This window comes from Poecilia latipinna, unplaced genomic scaffold, assembly GCF_001443285.1.
Source record: "Poecilia latipinna isolate Pla-1442-1.1 unplaced genomic scaffold, P_latipinna-1.0 Scaffold106, whole genome shotgun sequence".
Classification (NCBI taxonomy): Eukaryota; Metazoa; Chordata; class Actinopteri; order Cyprinodontiformes; family Poeciliidae; genus Poecilia; species Poecilia latipinna.
The window spans coordinates 400,099-416,437 of record NW_015112722.1 but is presented as its reverse complement, the minus strand read 5'-3'; the positions used below and the strand labels follow the sequence as shown (position 1 = coordinate 416,437).

Genomic DNA, 16,339 nt, shown 5'->3' with positions numbered 1-16,339 from the left:
AAAAGTCAAAAACCAAAAGAGAATGAATGATGTGGTGGGAGAATAAAGGCAAGGAGTTTTTATTTTTATTTTTGTTTTTCTTTTGAAGGAGTGGGCAGAGCTGAAACCGTAGGCAATGTGGTTCTCATCAGTAATATGTAATATTGTTTCTCACTCAACAATTACGCCCCCGTATTAACAACTCTGAAATCATCTGAGCTGTGGGAGGACAGATGGCTTAGAGATGTCTTTTTAAGCACAGCTGGTCATCCAGGTGTTGTATGATCCCACAGCGAGTGTCTCTGCGCTGCTTTCTCACAATTTGATCTCTTCAGATTCCTGGAGATGACCCCGTTTGACTGGCTTTTGATCCTTTTTAATCCTTTCAGCTGACAGATTCATTCCTTTTCTAAACCGCAAGGGTTTGAGATGTTTGCAAAGACCCGAGGAGAAATCAGTACTGATTCTTCAAACCGCTGTGCCATATAACTTGGCCACAACTATGTCCAAATGCACTTTATTAGGTGTTTCGTTTCATCCTTCGGGCTTTTAAAAAATGGGACAGCTTTTCAAGTCTGATTATAAGTCAAAATAAACTGCTAAAAAAAACATTTATTACATGGAAAGAGAAGAAAGTTATAGAACGTTGTGACAAACTGTTATCTGGTTTGGAGTTTCTCTAGCCTAGTAAAAAGCAGCCCCTTGTTCTACGCTTTGCTTTGTGAGAAGGATCTGGACTCTCAGCTTTTAACTTGTGCAAAAGTGTTGGAAAGCATGTGTAATTTAAAATAAAAGGAAAACAAAATATACTTAAAGATAAAAAATAAAGAAAGCTAAACGCTTTGCTTTAAAAGATATGGTTCACTCTGCACATAACCTTATTAGTCAAATTCAGAACAAAAAATTTAAATGGCCAGTGACAATAGTGTGCATCACTTGATTTTTAAACATTTTCTGTGCCAATTGCATTTCAGATCTGATACCTCAGATCGGATCGAGGGTTCCCTCCTTTCAGCCTGGAACTTTAAAATGTTAACAAACCAAAGATTTTAAACCAAAATTGGAAAGAGCAACAATGTATAAAGGGGAATAGTCGCCTGAACCACAAAAAGTACCTTCCTCTGATTTATGACTGTCATTTATTCACTAAATCAAACCCTGGCAGCATACTAATAATCCCTAAATAAAAATCCAGAGCTAAAAGGGACTGGATTTGATTTTCCCATGACTGAAAAGGCAGATATACACAATTTCCCAAAAGCGCATACCTTTTTCCCCTCCCAACTGCTGCTGTCTTTAGAAGTTCTTGCCAATTTAAAACTGAAAGCTCAGAAAAGGAAGCTGATCTGTATTGCAAAAGTGCTCAGCATAATACCCCTCGGCCTCCACTGATAAAAATACAAACATCGAACATAGCCAAGCATTATATTCTAGTCCATCTTCAGGAGTTGTTAAATAATCCAGTTGCCTTATAGTGACAGACTTCTCACTGATGCAACAAAAAGGAAACCACAAGATCGCTGTTTGCATCTCTTGAGAGTCATTTACCAAACCGTACCATCAAGATTAGAAAAGTCAGCCTTACCTTCCCAGGAAGCACTTGGGAAAAGTGGTAAGCTTGCGCTTCCGGTCCTTAATGAGGTTCCCTTTGGTCATGAGGTGGTAGAGCTTCTCTCCTTTCTCTGAAACCATGACCCACGTGTCCTGCTCCATGCCCAGCCTCAGACCTGTGCGGAGGAGGAAGCCGTTGCGGGATGAAAGTCACAGAGATGTTTGCACTCAACTCCTGGGCTACTCATCAATTACCAGCCAGAGAAGGTTAATGCCCTCTAATTTTGCCGGGTAAGTAGCACCGTCTGCGTCAATAGTCTTTAAGCGGGGTTAATGTCTCGCATTACGGGACATTTATCTAGTGCAAAAATTAAAAAACGTGCTAAATGGACTGAAAACATAAATTACTGGAGTCAGATTATAGCTAATAACTCCATGTGACGCAAGCTGAAGCGGCTTTTTTTACTTTTCCTCCGCTCCCTTTCTTTCATGATGGCCTCCAGCCACTCCTGTTTCTCCTCCGGGGTCTTGGCCATGCAGACGAACCACTTGTTCTTGGCCGTGTTGTGGATCTTCCAGCCGTTGTTAACGATATTCCCGCTGCTGTGGTAGTCGGCTGTGCAGCACAGAAAAGAGCGCACTGTCAGAAACAATCTCGGGGATTAGCTTTAGAGGTTTTACAAAGCCATCTAGCAGAAACAAACGTTTTACTGAGAGGCATCAATTTGGATTCACTTTGATTAGGACACTAAAAAATAAAACACAATATGGGTACTAACAAAAAATGACAGACAAAAAAAATAAACTTCTTTAGAAGATTTTGGAAAACCAAATAAAATTACGGCAGTCTCTTTTAAACATGCATGCATTTTGTAAATTATGGCTAAATATCAACTGTTAAGTTATTGGAAAAACTATTTTTTTTAACTCAAACACTATCCACATATTAATTTCTTTTTTAGTTTGAGACCTCAGATCTCTATTGACTGGCTTATTAATCATCACTCTTATTTTTTTTAATTAAATAAATAAAAAACAAATTAAGAAGGACTCATTGTTTTTGTAATAATGTACTAATTTACAAGAAGATCCCCTCAGAGCTGAAGGCTAATTAAGATTCACTAGTAAACTCTGAAATCATTTACACTGCTCAGAAAAACAATTTACACCCCAGCAGATTTTTTTTTTCCATCTTGAAATGTTCCATATCATTAAACATTTTGTAATCAGACAAAGAAACATTGTGATGAATAAATCACTTAAACAGGACCTGTCTGACAACTTGAAGTAGGCCATAAGATCTCATCACATCCTTAAATCTAACAAAATTCATGAATAGATGAGTTACTGACATCTGCTAATCTAGAAAGGGTTAGAAAGCCACTTCTGAGGCTTTGGGACTCCAGCGAACCACAGTCAGTCATTATCTATTCGTGGAGGAAACATGGAACAGTGGTGAACCTTCCTAGGAGTGGCATCACCACCAAAATTACTTCAAGCATCGATGACTCATAAAGGAGGTCACAAAAGACCCAGAAAATCATCCAAAGTACTGGAGTTTCCCATTGCCTCAGGTAAGGTTAGTGTTCATGATTCCACCATAAGAAAGGAAATGACATCCAACCCAAATAACCAAGAAGAACACAGTGTAACATTCGTCCAAACATTTCTTGATGATCCCTCAAGCCATTTGGAGATTCTTCACTGATGAGACGGAGAGTTTTGGGACTTTCAGGCTCCGTTTCACGTAATGGGGAACGAATCGCCTTTGTAGCAAAACCTCTCAGAGATCCTGTAGATATTATCTGCATTCCAGTTGATTTTTTATTTTTTTTTTTATGCAACGGTGTGGTCTTAATAAAAGAGTCTTAGTAAAACCTGGTTTTCTAAACTACAACCAGGCAGAGCTTTAAAACGACTGCATGCACAAGCCGCTTACTTTTTTAGAACGTCAACGTCAGTGTCAGACATAATGCTGCCACATTGTGTCAAGCAAAACCACGGTAGGAAGTGACACAAAAACCTCTGAGCGCATCTTCGTCCTTCACAAAATATAAACAAAAATGGAGCAGCATTAGATTTAACGTTTGTAGGATTTGTCTTTGGCAGGGAAAAAAAAAACAAAACAAGTGCCATATTACCCTCTAGAGCTATACTCTTGTGTTTGTTTTGGTTGTATTTACCCTGAATATCCTGCACAATGTCTGCTTCCTGCTTTCGGAGCGGTCTCTGGTCCACCTGCATCCACATATGCATTCGAATTGCAAATTCACTTCAACCAAACCAAGACCCAGGCTTTTAGGTGGACCAGAATTTAAATTTTTGTTTTATTGCATATTTACACCCTGATTTGGAAAATGAAAGTGTGAAGCAATCTGGACACTCGAGGCAAAAGAGCTAGATTTAGCTTACAGTGGATTAAACAGGGCTAGTGTGAATGCACCATAAGATGATCATGATCAAAAACAAAAACAGACTGAGTTGATACCTTGAAATTTAGTGGAATTAGATTTTTTTTTTTTTTTTTATCTTTTGGGGAACAATTCAAATACCCTCTAGCTGAACTCTCTTTTTTTTTTTTGTTCACAAGTAACAAAAAGCACAATATAATAACCATCAATTTTAAACATAGTTAAAAGCAGATATAGTGTGGTGTTCTATGTATGGGATTCCTCGAGGGCGTTGGTTTTAAGCCCAGGCAGCGAATTTTGGCCTGGGAAAAAGTCAAAGCACTTTCATTATCCAGGAATCCCAGCTAAAATACTCCTGTCACCCTGGATTTCAGAGATCTCCTGTCTGTGGTGCAGAACACCCGTGAGTTTCTGCTCCGCTGCCTGCTTCACATGTTTATCCTCATGCTCTCTCCAGAACCAAACCTATCAATCTCCCACCAGAAACATGAAAACCCGTCTGTCCATCCAAAGTCTGCTGGAAGGGAGAAGGTGAAATCTACAAATATAAATGATAATCAGCGGCTGCAAGAGGCCAAGAGACACAAAGCGCAGGAGTTCGCCCAGAACAAGCAGTAGCGCAGTCTCAAGGATACGTAACCACAGACGGTAAAAGTGCTGTTGGATAAATAACATTTTAACCACTAACAAAGTAATATTACACAGAGTTTAAGCCGATGACTAAATTGTTCGCCTCTTTGCATAAATTTGAAGCTTTATTTAAGCTTTGCAGAAGGAGCAGAAATCAGAAAATATAATTGAAGTGGGATTTTTTTTTTTTTAATTGGAGGGATTACCTGTGCCATCGTCCACATTTTCCACCTCCATCACCTCGGTGTTGATTCTTCCTCTGAACTGGTAGCGTGGGCCTTCGCTGGATGCTTTGCTGTTTTTCAAACGCCTTCCGAACAGAAAAAAAGAACCACATGATTCGACTTGAAAGGTCAAATCTCTCTGTCCCTTTATAATGTCTGCACCGCCTAACTTCTTTGTCTAAATACAACATCTCAACCACGCTCGATGGCAACCGTGACCAAGATGCTTAAAGAAAATTGATCTTTGACTTTGGAATTTGAGTGGCTTGCTTTGTGGAGAGAACTTGGGATCATAAAGTCTTTGTTTGGTAACCAATCCTGAAAACTCAGTCGGTCATCAATGGGTCTGACAGCCACAACATGTGGAGGTGTCAACACAGAAAATGTGCAGACGACACAAAATTAACCATAAGTCCTTTGGGAAGCCAGCCGGTGAGCGGAACAGATGAGACCAGAAGAAAGGATCTGGGATGCCCACAGCATCACAGATCCTCCTGTGTACTTAACATTGGCCATGAGATGCTTTCCCACATATTCAACTAAACTGTCTGCTGCTAAAATCTAAATTTTAATCCAATTGGTTTGCTTAAATAGCATATTTTCTTTTTGTTGTTTTTTTCCATTTTAAAGACCGACTTAAGGACATTAAATCTAGCAACCATGCAACAGTAATTACAAATCTTAAGACGGAACTAATCAGATTTTAAAAACTATAAATTGGTGAATTTGTTTCACCATAAAATGAATGTACTCTACTTAAAAGTTAGATTTTTCCTATGTTTTTTATTCTACTTTAATAAAACTTGAACTCAGTTTTTTTCCAGTCTTAACCAGGGCATCCACTGCCAATACGTTTGTGTGAGACTGCATAAGTATGCTAATAAATCAAATTTATTGAAATTTCAAAATTTTGGAGAACATATTTGATTGTTTTTCCCCCCCCCCCCTTTTCTTACACAATAAATGCATGTGCTGTTTGAATTCAAAAAAAGAAAGAAAATGTTTATGTTGAAAATAAGCAACAAATAATCAATGAAGTAGCACCGGCTGCAACTTTATCCACAAAAATGTACTGCTTCATATACGTTTGTGTGTTTATGTGCATTTTAAAAGTAAAAGTTCATGACTCTACTTGTTCAAAATGCATCTGCACAGGAAGCGATATAAAGCCGTTGCTTCTAGAAATATACACAGACAGAAACTGCGCCGTAAACGCAGCGTGTTAAAACTCACAGCAGTGTAAAAATGGACATGACACACTCAAGTCAAGAAGACGGGAGATTCACCTGTTTTTTCTCTTGCAATAAACCAGAAGCTTGTCAAACAAGAAGAAAACCCTCTCTTGTATGTTTCCAGCTGAAATCTTTAGCAGGACGCCCTGCATCAGCATCTCTGTGCACGTATCTGTGATGTTGGATCCCTGGAGGGGAGGGAGGCAGGGAGACAAGCACTTCAAATCAAATAGTACTTCCATGACTTATGATAATATACAGTTTTGTTTTGACATTTTGTGACGTTAATTCATTTCACTTTTTTATTTTTATTTGTAAAAGCATTTTCTTACATATCACTTTCTTTCATGCCATCACATAAAATCTCAAGTAGATTGTATCTGCAACATAAGACAGTGCATGGGGGCGGGGGGGATTTTTTTAAATCAAATGGGGATGAATAGTTTTTCAATATCTCTCATGTGCAGATGTAGCGCTGATCAGATGGGGCTCTACATAGCCCAGCCTTTCCTGTTCCCTCTCTCAGGGGTCTGTGAAAACACTCCCTGCTTCCTTCGAGCAGATTGCTGTGGGACGTTAAACGCGGGGTGGTTAATAGCCTAAAGAATAACATCCCGTCCAGCCGGGCTACACGCTGCGCTGTCGCGCCTGGTCACCACATTTCTTGGGCATCCTGCTGCCGAAGTGATAAAGTGCGCTGTCTTTTCCCTTAAACTTTGCGCGCTCTGGGAATTTATGCGCCCCCGTTTGATCAGCCTCTCTTGGAGCTAAAAATAGCCCCACATGCGCACAGAGCTAGAAAATGTGCTAAGCATTTCCTCCTGCTGGAGACATGAGCGGGCCAAAACCTTTCAGGCTTTTTCCTTCTTTCCTCACCCTTTCTCCTCCCTTTTCCTTCTTATGAGCAGTTCTCACTTTCCCCCCCCCCCTGCCCCGTCTCTGCTCCTCTGTGTCTTTTATTCCTTCCTCCACGCTTTTTTTTTTTTTTTTTTGTCTCTCTCTCACGGCTTTTGACCAGATGTTAAACTAATTTGCAGCAAGTGAATGTGTGCACACCAGACAGAAAACTTGTTTTGATCATTCGGAGCCAACAATGACATCAAACAATCTCAGACAATGAAAATACATTTCCTTAAGCCAAGCCAAGTGTTACCCTTTAGCGTTTTGTGACACATTAAAAAGAAAGCTTGTTCTCCTAAGGCTAATTCGGCTTGAGTCAAAGTTCTACTAAGCACCATAACCTAATTTTTTTGCATGCTTTTAATGGAGGCAACCAACTACCAGACATAAAAAAGGCAACAACCATCAAGAGAAAGGATCAAGGTCTAGCAAATTGGAAGACAAAACTACTTTTGTTTTTTTTTTACACCTTCAAATAGGTGTAGAAAAAAAAAAACTTATGGTAAATCCGATTTCAAACATTACTGTGATTTAGTTCAAGCTTTCATTTATGTACTTTGAATGATTGTGTCTTACATCTACAGGAAACCACGCATTCATCTTGTTAGATGATCTAAACATAACATTAGACCAACAGAAAAAGTTCACTGCTGAATCTGATTGTTCGAGTGCTGATCGTTCAAGTGGAAGAGCGGAAGGAAAAAGTAGGATTGAAATAGGTACGATAACGGCATCCTTGAAAGGATTGTGAAGCAAAGCCCATTCATGAGTTCAGGGAAGGTTTGCAAGGAGAAAGCAGCAAGTCGAGTCAGTGATTCAAAAGAGACCATCACCTGTTGCTGTGACTCTCCGTGGGAAAACCAAGAGACTTTTAGGTCAAAACGGGAAGTTTGATCAATCTGCATTAAGTAATATTACCGTGTTACCATTTTCAGATTAATCACATGCGTTAACGCATTAATGCTGACAGCCCTCGTATTATTATAGAGCAAAACAACTGCACACAGAAGTATTTTTAAAGGAAACAACAGGAATGCTTGGGCTTGAGTCAATTAATCAAGGCCAAGGATGAGAGAATCTTTCCAAAGAGGCCAAATTAAGTAAACTCCAAAACAGAAACACTGCAGATGTACTAACGACACAACAGAACAGAACACTAGGTGAAAGCCAAATGGAAACTACAACACCGAGGTCTAAAACTGCAACATTACCATGTCTTAACTTTGACAAAACACAGACACTTCTAGCGCTGACCAACCAGCAATCACAGTCCTGCCAAGCGCTGGCAGTCATCACAGTTGTGACCACAGCGGGCCATCGCCCTGTCTCTCCCACGCGATGTCCGCGAACCGGCCAGGAGGCCCCTGAGGCAGGCCAGCAGTGGAGCAGGTCAGCACTAATGAGCAATCATTCTGGACAGGGGAAACGGGAACGGAAAAATTTTCACAGTCACCTCTCCTCTCATCCCTCCCGTCATTCCTCAAACACCCACACAGGAAAAACAAAATGCAAATCATCGCTCAATCCTCTGCGTTTCTTTTTTTCTCCTTCTCGTCCGTTTCTCTCTAGTTTGTAGTTCCCTCTCATTCGGGGGGGACCTGCAGTTTGGTGAGCCTGGGGTGCAGCAGTCGAGACGGTCCTGGTCCAGAATGAGCTAATGTTTGTAATTAATAAAAGTGCAAGGGAGAAACCGCAGAGAAGCAGCAGCCAGGAGTACAAATGTCACCCCACCCAACTCTGAGCCCAGCACTGACAGTACTTAGGCTTAGTGCTTACTTTAGCTGGTATATTTGTGTATGTACTTGATTTTTATTGTGTGATTATTTCTATTTCGATTTGAAATGGAAACCACAGTTATACAACAAGATGCTTAGCCCCTTTTTTTGGCCAGTGAAGATGATTGACTCAAGATGAATAACTCCACATCTGTTTATGCTTCTGCAGCAGATTTTACACTGAAACACAACAATATGTCCTGCTAAAACTAAAAACAACACATCTAAGAACAATCACTGCTGCTAACTTTTCTCCATTTCTCCATCATCTCCATTAAAAACCCAAAATTCAATACAACAGGTCAATTGCATCTCATTACTTATTTTTACAAAACTACTGGTTCTTCCATAAACCATCTTGTTAACTAATTTTCTGATAGATCAACACAAAGTAGTTCACCTTTGTGGAGTGAAAGTGATGCATGTTTTTTTTTTTTAAATCATCATAAAAATCTGAAAAGTGTGCTGTGTTTTCACATCGAGACGCCTGCAACAGAATGACTTGGATCAAATCATATTCATGTGTTAGAGTGGTCCAATTAAAGTCCAGATCTAAAACCAAATCAGAATCGGCTGCAAAACCTAAACTTCAATCAAAAACTCTAAATTTACCCAATCTGAGCTCGAGTTATTTCGCATAAAGGAATAGTGAGTTTATAGTTGTTCCACTTCACAATCCTGCACTTCATTTGTGTTGGTCAATAAGATACAATCTCAGTAAAATATAATGAAGTTTGTCGGACCTGAATACCGAGTAGCAGACACGACTTGAAGATCTGGAATAAAAAGCCCTCGGTCAAAAGTTAAAGTAGACTAAAATGAAACAGTGGCACAAAAAGGTAATGAAAAATTAAAGTCCTTGATGGAGACCCACCTCCCATCCCTCGATATGGGACTGCCATTCTTCTAAAATCTCCAGCTTCTCCATCTGCCTCTTGGCTTCATTGATGCTGGAGCACACCGCCTTCATCACCTGGAGGGACTCCTGCACCAGCGCGTGGTCGTTGTGCTTCCTCGGGGTCCTCTTCAGCAGCTCCTTTGAAGTTAAAAATAGCACATGTACACAGAGGAAAAACAATCACACCCTGCTTTTGCTTTCAGGAGACATAAATCAGCTGGTTACATCTTACGGTTTAGATGAGGCGTGAAAAACCTGTAAGAAAACCGCTTTACATTTTTCTTCTCCGCTTCACTTTTCTCCCTCCAGCAGCTTTTCAGATCTGTGCCACCGCCTGTCGTGGCCTACCAACAGTGATGGGAACCTCATAGTCTAAACAGTGCTTCAGCATGTCAGCCACCACAGGGCAGATTTACACTCTTCTGGATATCTTTGCAGCCACTGATGGCTATCTGTGTCACTTCAAGGAGGAGGGGAGGCCCCCCCCAGCAGCTGGAAACCTTCAACTGGCTGAGCATCAGGTTACCCCCCGCCCCACCACCTCCTTATTATTACAGCATCCTTGTGCACATGCTAGTGGCTGTTTAGGGAATGCTGGGTGAATTAATAGATCTCAACAAGATGAATGACATGGGACCGCTCAGATCACCTAGTCAGAAACACAGCCTTTGAAAACGCATTGGATTTCACTCACGTTTCACGCAGAAAAAAGGAGAAAAGTCTGAGCTAAGAAGCGGGTGTGCAGGTGTGGATGAGTCCAGCTGGTGTGTCTGGATGAAGAGCTGGCAAGGAGCGATGGCGACAGGCCTCTGAACTAAAGCAAAGACCCGTCGGTGTCTGCAGAACATGAGGGCAGTACTCACTTTGAGCAGCAGCGGGTACTTGCAGATCCTCTGAATGGGAGCTACCAAGTAGCCTTCGAGTGGGACATCTGTGTTTTTCCTGCCTCCCAACAGCATGCAGTTCTGTAGCAAAGAAGACGGATGGCAGGTTAATCATTAAGTCGTGTCTGTGAGGTTTTAATGGTGGAAGCCTCTAATCGCTGAAACATTTTTTCTTCCATCACATGCAAGCCATAATAATTAATTATGGGAGTTATAATTCCCATAATTATAACTTTTAAGATTAATAAGTTGTTTCCTTCGGCGCAAACATTAATCTACATTTATGTTCAAAGAATAAATGTGGAAACAGGTTAATGCTTGAATTCAGCTGGAGGAAATAGCAGCTTAACAGCTGGGGGAGCAATGACAGAGACATTGTACGTTTATTTAGTTTCAACGGTTTAATCTGGAATAAAAATTTGATGTGTTTGTTTTACGTTATTCAGATAAGGTCTGACCGGCCTAAATATGTAAGAATTTTCACAAATACATTCATGACTCCTTTAAAAAAAAAAAAAAAAAAAAAACACTGAAATTGCTCTTCGTCGCTGAATCACAAACCGTGCACATCGCAGGAGGGGTGTCTGTCCCCACTGCCTTCACATGCAAATATAAGCTTTTGATGTTTGCGTCATGGTGTCTCCTTGGAACATGCCACCCCAGCCATTTTATTCAAATCCAAAAGTGTCGCTGCAGGGAGGCGATTGTTAAGCGCCAATAAATGCCCGCTCTCTCCATGACTCTTGCTAATAAATCCAACAGACCTTGTCTGTGGCTCACATGCGAGCACGTTTTCTGCCCTGATCACATGAGAAACCTCAAGGACAAATATAGTCTTGAGTGGTTGTTTCTGCAATTGCAGTGAGATTAAAATCCAAGTCCAGCACCTATGCCATTTCTACCATCAAATTAATTGTTTTTGATGCTTTGTTGGTATGAGTAGGCATGCTATCAATCACATGTTTTTTAGGTTTTAGATTTATTTCTCCTGAACGGAGAAAAGAGTCTGGTAGAGGATTTCCTTGAGCTTTAAAGGGAAGAATTGCTATACTGCATCTCCATTGTGTTGAAAGAAAAAGTCAGTTTTAAGACATGATTTTGTTTTGACAAGTTTATACTGGTCACACCTGAGCATGCTAAGTTGACTACTATGTACTGTTCAGAAAGTTTGAAACATATTACATTGCATTTCTGAATATTATTACATCAGTGTTTCATGACTGCACAGTAAAGCTGCACAATACATTCAATTGCAATCCCAATTGATCTAATGTCTTGCTATTTTAGAGGTGCCCTGCATTCCCCACTCTGAATTCCAGTCCTATATTTAGTAAGTTAAATTAACGGTAACACTTTATTTGAAGGGCTGTGCATAAGACTGACATGACACTGTCAAAAACATGACATAACACCTGTCATGAACATAAAGTAGTCTTTATGAATGTCTATGACAGTTGTCATGAAGTGTCATTTGGTAAATAATGGCACTTTTAATGTAAAGTTGCTCTAAAAGTTGCATTGAAAGTCCACTAAAAATGCCATCTTTGCATTAAGTTATAATTTACAAAATAATGCAAAGTTGGCACCTTTAATGGACTTTTAATGCAACTTTTAGAGCAACTTTGCATTAAAAGTGTCATTATTTACCGAATGACACTTCATGACAACAGTCATAAACATTCATAAAGACTCGTTCATGTTTATGACAGTGTCATGTCAGTCTTATTCACACCCCTTCAAATAAACTGTTACCAAATTAACTCTCCTTGTCTGTGCCAACACCTTGTATGGATTTAAAAAACCTAGGGTGTGAAAACTCAGAATAAGTGATGGGGGGGGGGGGGGCGTCATGGTCACGGAGAAAAATAAGAAAGAGAAGATTGGTTTGTGTTACTGAGATATTTTACTCTGTTTGTCAAACAGCTTAGAAGAAACAGTAGAGAACTAAATAGAAGAGGTTTCCAAATTTGCAGAAAAATAGCACACAAAGCAATACATTTCCTGCTTTGGCTTTGATCTGACAATCAAATCAAATAAGGCTGATTTAATTATAATCCACATTTTCATTTCCCATGACTATTCAGTATGTCTAATGCAATTTATCATTTGGCGTACTGCCCTGCTAAAATATCTGAGCATTTTCTAAGTTAATGTACCATCAAAACATTCTACTGACTCGGCTAACAATAACAGTCTTCAGTGTGAAGGTTGTCACTGAGGGAAGAAACCACAAAGTTTTAGTATCCTTCAGGTGTTTTGAGTAGAGACACATAAAGCTATTTAAAAAAAATACGTCAAGACATTTGTGTTTTTCTTTTCGGGTGCTAAAAGGTATAAGAGAGAACAAGTTTCTTTCAGTCTAAGCTCTTAACAAATGTTGGCAGCCCTTCAGAAATATGACAATTGAGGTAAGGCTCTACATTATTTAAGAAATACACAGGGTTTCTGCTTATATAACATTCTAGAGAGCTTTAAGCAACAACTATTACGTTTTTTTCTTTTGTCTTTTAAATAAGTAAAACTCAATTTCACAGCAACTGATCTTTCACGCTCAAAGTGACTTCCCCCTCTTCAACTAAAATAAATAAAAATGACCAGGATGTTTCTGCTAAAATTCCCAGCTGCAATCCGAAATGGTTACATCAAAGCTTTGTCAGAATGTCAGAAACCGTCCCCCACTCGCAGCTAAATTAAGACTTTGACCTTCACTTGGTCAAAGCGGCCCTTACCCTTGTGTTATAAGTTAAAGGTTGCAAGGTCAGCTAGCAATGGTCATTCTCATCTCCCCTCCAACACAAAATTTAGCCAATGTGCTCATGCATTACGGTGCAAGCACTAAGCTAAACTTTGTGGCAGGCATCAAGCCAAAGGTTTACTGGAGGTTAATGGATATCCTCTCACTGGTCACTGCAGCTCCCAGTAGGTAAGCTGAGGTATAGCAACACATCGCTTTGTGTGCAGCTTGGAGAGTAACAAGAAACCCAAACGGCCCCAGATGGAAGGCTTGGTCCCCAAAAGGTCAAGGCTATAAATCAATGTCAATTAATTTTGTGCTTCTTCTGGCTACCACGACCAAAGATGCACACAAAGAATCAATCAGACACAGATTGTGGTGCCACTGCTCTGTGATGACGGGTAAAGCGTCTGCAAGGACAATTTGAAACTTTCAGTCTATCAATTACAGACTAACAAAAGGTCACAAGTTTGTATCGGAGGCAGCAAAATCAATCGGTTCATAAAAGTGCAGCAAAGTTCAGTTTTCTGGATGTGTCCAAGCTGCCGACAAGAAAAAAAAAAAAGCTTAAAAGAGAGAATGAAGTGATGATGAGCAGTAAAAAAAAACAAAAAAACTGGGAGTCACAAGATCTAGAGCTTAGCAGCAAATAAGTGCGAGTGCATTCTGTGAACTGGAACTAAGGATATATTCATCCTTTGTTCTGGGAACACGATACTCCCCTGTGGAAGTGAAAGTTTCCCGGGAACAGCAGGACAGGAAACAGAGATCCGCCCACACACTGGGGCAGAGTCGTCTCGGTCCGGCCTTGATGCTGTCCAGTGTCTGTCTGCTGGTCACGGTTTGCATAAAGCCCATCTATGTTTCAGCTCACACGCACTGATGTTTACATCTCTCACCAGTAAGCACGTCCTGACGCTTCTGATCTTATTCAGCTCCAGCAGCAGCCTCTGGGCCTTCTCGTGATTCCCGCAGTATTCATCATAAATCTGGAAACGGCTCTTCTGCGGGACACAGAGAAAGCCAAAGTGAGCCAGAGGAAAAAAATGGCAACAAAGTTGTCGGTCAAAAGGAAAATAAATAAGGGCATAAATAGCAGTGTAAACTAGATCCTCAGTGTTCTGAGATGCAGTTTGAAAAATGTTTAGTCATCCTGACACTTTAATTGAGCATTTACTCGCAATATCTTAAAAAAGGTTGTAGTTTTTCTGTGACAAGCATCACAGAAATAAGCGCTAAAAATGTACGTGCCAATAATTTAGCCACTTCGAAAGAAGTTTTCATCACTGAAATACTAAAATTAAAAACTATGCTAAAACTATGGTAAATGCAATCAGTATTTTGAAATTCCTAAAGCTCTTCTTCGGTTTTTGAATTATGGCCTCATCGCCACATTTCCACTCAGTTAAGAGATTTGGTCCTGGGCAAAAAAACTTGAACCCCTAACCCCTAACATACTTTCATAACAGGATCCACGTTTTAGATATCTTCACTAAACAGGGCTGGTGAAGGATTTACAAGCACACGCCATAGGCAGAGTTGTCACATTAATTTTCAGTCCTTTAGGATGCAGTTAAACTTTTCTTTTTTTTCCCCAATCACATAGCTTGCGCAAATTTTAATCGGTTGCCTGGCAGGAGGCGCGCAAGTGTTAGTCGCCTCACTGCGCACGTTCCATAAGTAATGAATGGAGAGGGAACGACTTCGCCTCCCATGTGTCGAGCCCATTACTCTATGGAAGCGAGAAGGGGAGGAGTCAGTCGATGCACCAGAGTGAAACTTTTTATCATCCTGTCTCTTTGGTAGAAAGAGAGAGACACAAATGAGCATGCAGCTGGAAGTTATCTGGCTCGTTTCAATTTATCGAGTTCATTTTAATTTATTATGCGATTTATTGATTTATTGCTTATAAACGCACGTGTGAAAATGAAAGCAAACGCCAAACCTGTTCAGTAAATAAAACTTTTAGAAAGTTTCTCAGTGTTGCATTGCTTTTGATTTACATTGTAGGGATTTTGAAGGCTCTGCTGAACTTGAGAACCCCGAGGAAAAATGGCACATCGTAACACTGAGCACACATATACATTGTGAAATTCTTTTCATTCATCTTGAAGGACATAATGTATTTCGCGGCGAGAGTCTGTGCGTGCATCTGAAAGACGGAGGGCGGAGGGGTCGGGTCTTCCATCATATACTGTCATCTGTCTTGTAGCAATATGACCAGCAACTTTCCACCAAAGCTATTCACATGACACCCCATGCTCCATTGTCTCCGAGAGTCGACAGAGAGACCCGATCACACAGCCTCTAAATCACTGACTACAAAGTCACAGCAGATCAACGAAAAATACCCCCGTCTGCAGGCAACCTGCTGAGCCCCAGCGATGAAGACGGAGGTCCGAACAGCAAGTTGGGTCCTTACAAGACGTAAAATTCTAAGTTAACGCGTTAATATCTATACTGAACATGTTATTCCTGGAAAAATGTTAATAAATTTAGCGTGGGGTTTCCATTATTGCAGTTCAAACGAGTAAAGACAGACTGACGCAAGCATGAAACTCAAAGGATTGCCCCAATTGCCATCAATCAACAGCTAACAGCTAACTGGATTATTTTTTATTTTTTTTATGGGAAAGTTTTTGCATGAACAAAAGACTTCTACAGCGTTGCAGAAGAGCAGCGTCTAATATGTTTTATCTCTGTGCACTCACATGATGACTTCTGACTGAATTATAGTCATAAGTTTTCAGTTTTTAGCTTTGAAGAGCGGCCCACCCCCTAAATCAAATCATCTCATAATAAACCTTCTGCCATCTGTACCGCAGATAGATCGGCTTTCTTTTCACCTGTCTCCAACAGCGCAGAGCAGAAGTCCAACAGAAGGATGTTCAGATTTATTACACTTTAAAACCTATAACATGCCAGTACGCCTCAAGGCTCTGCATCAGAGTAATGTGATATAATGGCTCTTTGATCGGTATATCAGAGCCACATCCAGACTGTCACACATGCGCACCGTCTCATCGTGAGTAATCCAGAGAGATTAATTGATGGCATGTGGAGTATCGTTTCATTTGCTGTTGTGCTGCGGCAGACCTTGGTGTGCTTTTGGAGGAAGTTT

The 16,339-nt window shown here is 40.3% G+C and overlaps 1 protein-coding gene across 1 annotated transcript in view; it reads right to left on the bottom strand.

Moving 5' to 3' along the window:
• The window catches only part of prex2 (phosphatidylinositol-3,4,5-trisphosphate-dependent Rac exchange factor 2), a 107,969-nt gene that overhangs the window by 72,510 nt on the left and 19,120 nt on the right, over positions 1-16,339 (bottom strand). The window contains exons 4-10 of the mRNA XM_015027766.1: positions 14,118-14,222; positions 10,464-10,565; positions 9,577-9,738; positions 6,082-6,215; positions 4,778-4,881; positions 1,997-2,146; positions 1,565-1,706 (exon numbers count right to left, since the gene is read on the bottom strand). Of these exons, the coding sequence (XP_014883252.1) occupies positions 1,565-1,706; positions 1,997-2,146; positions 4,778-4,881; positions 6,082-6,215; positions 9,577-9,738; positions 10,464-10,565; positions 14,118-14,222 (899 nt within the window). The remainder of the gene's footprint in view (positions 1-1,564; positions 1,707-1,996; positions 2,147-4,777; positions 4,882-6,081; positions 6,216-9,576; positions 9,739-10,463; positions 10,566-14,117; positions 14,223-16,339) is intronic.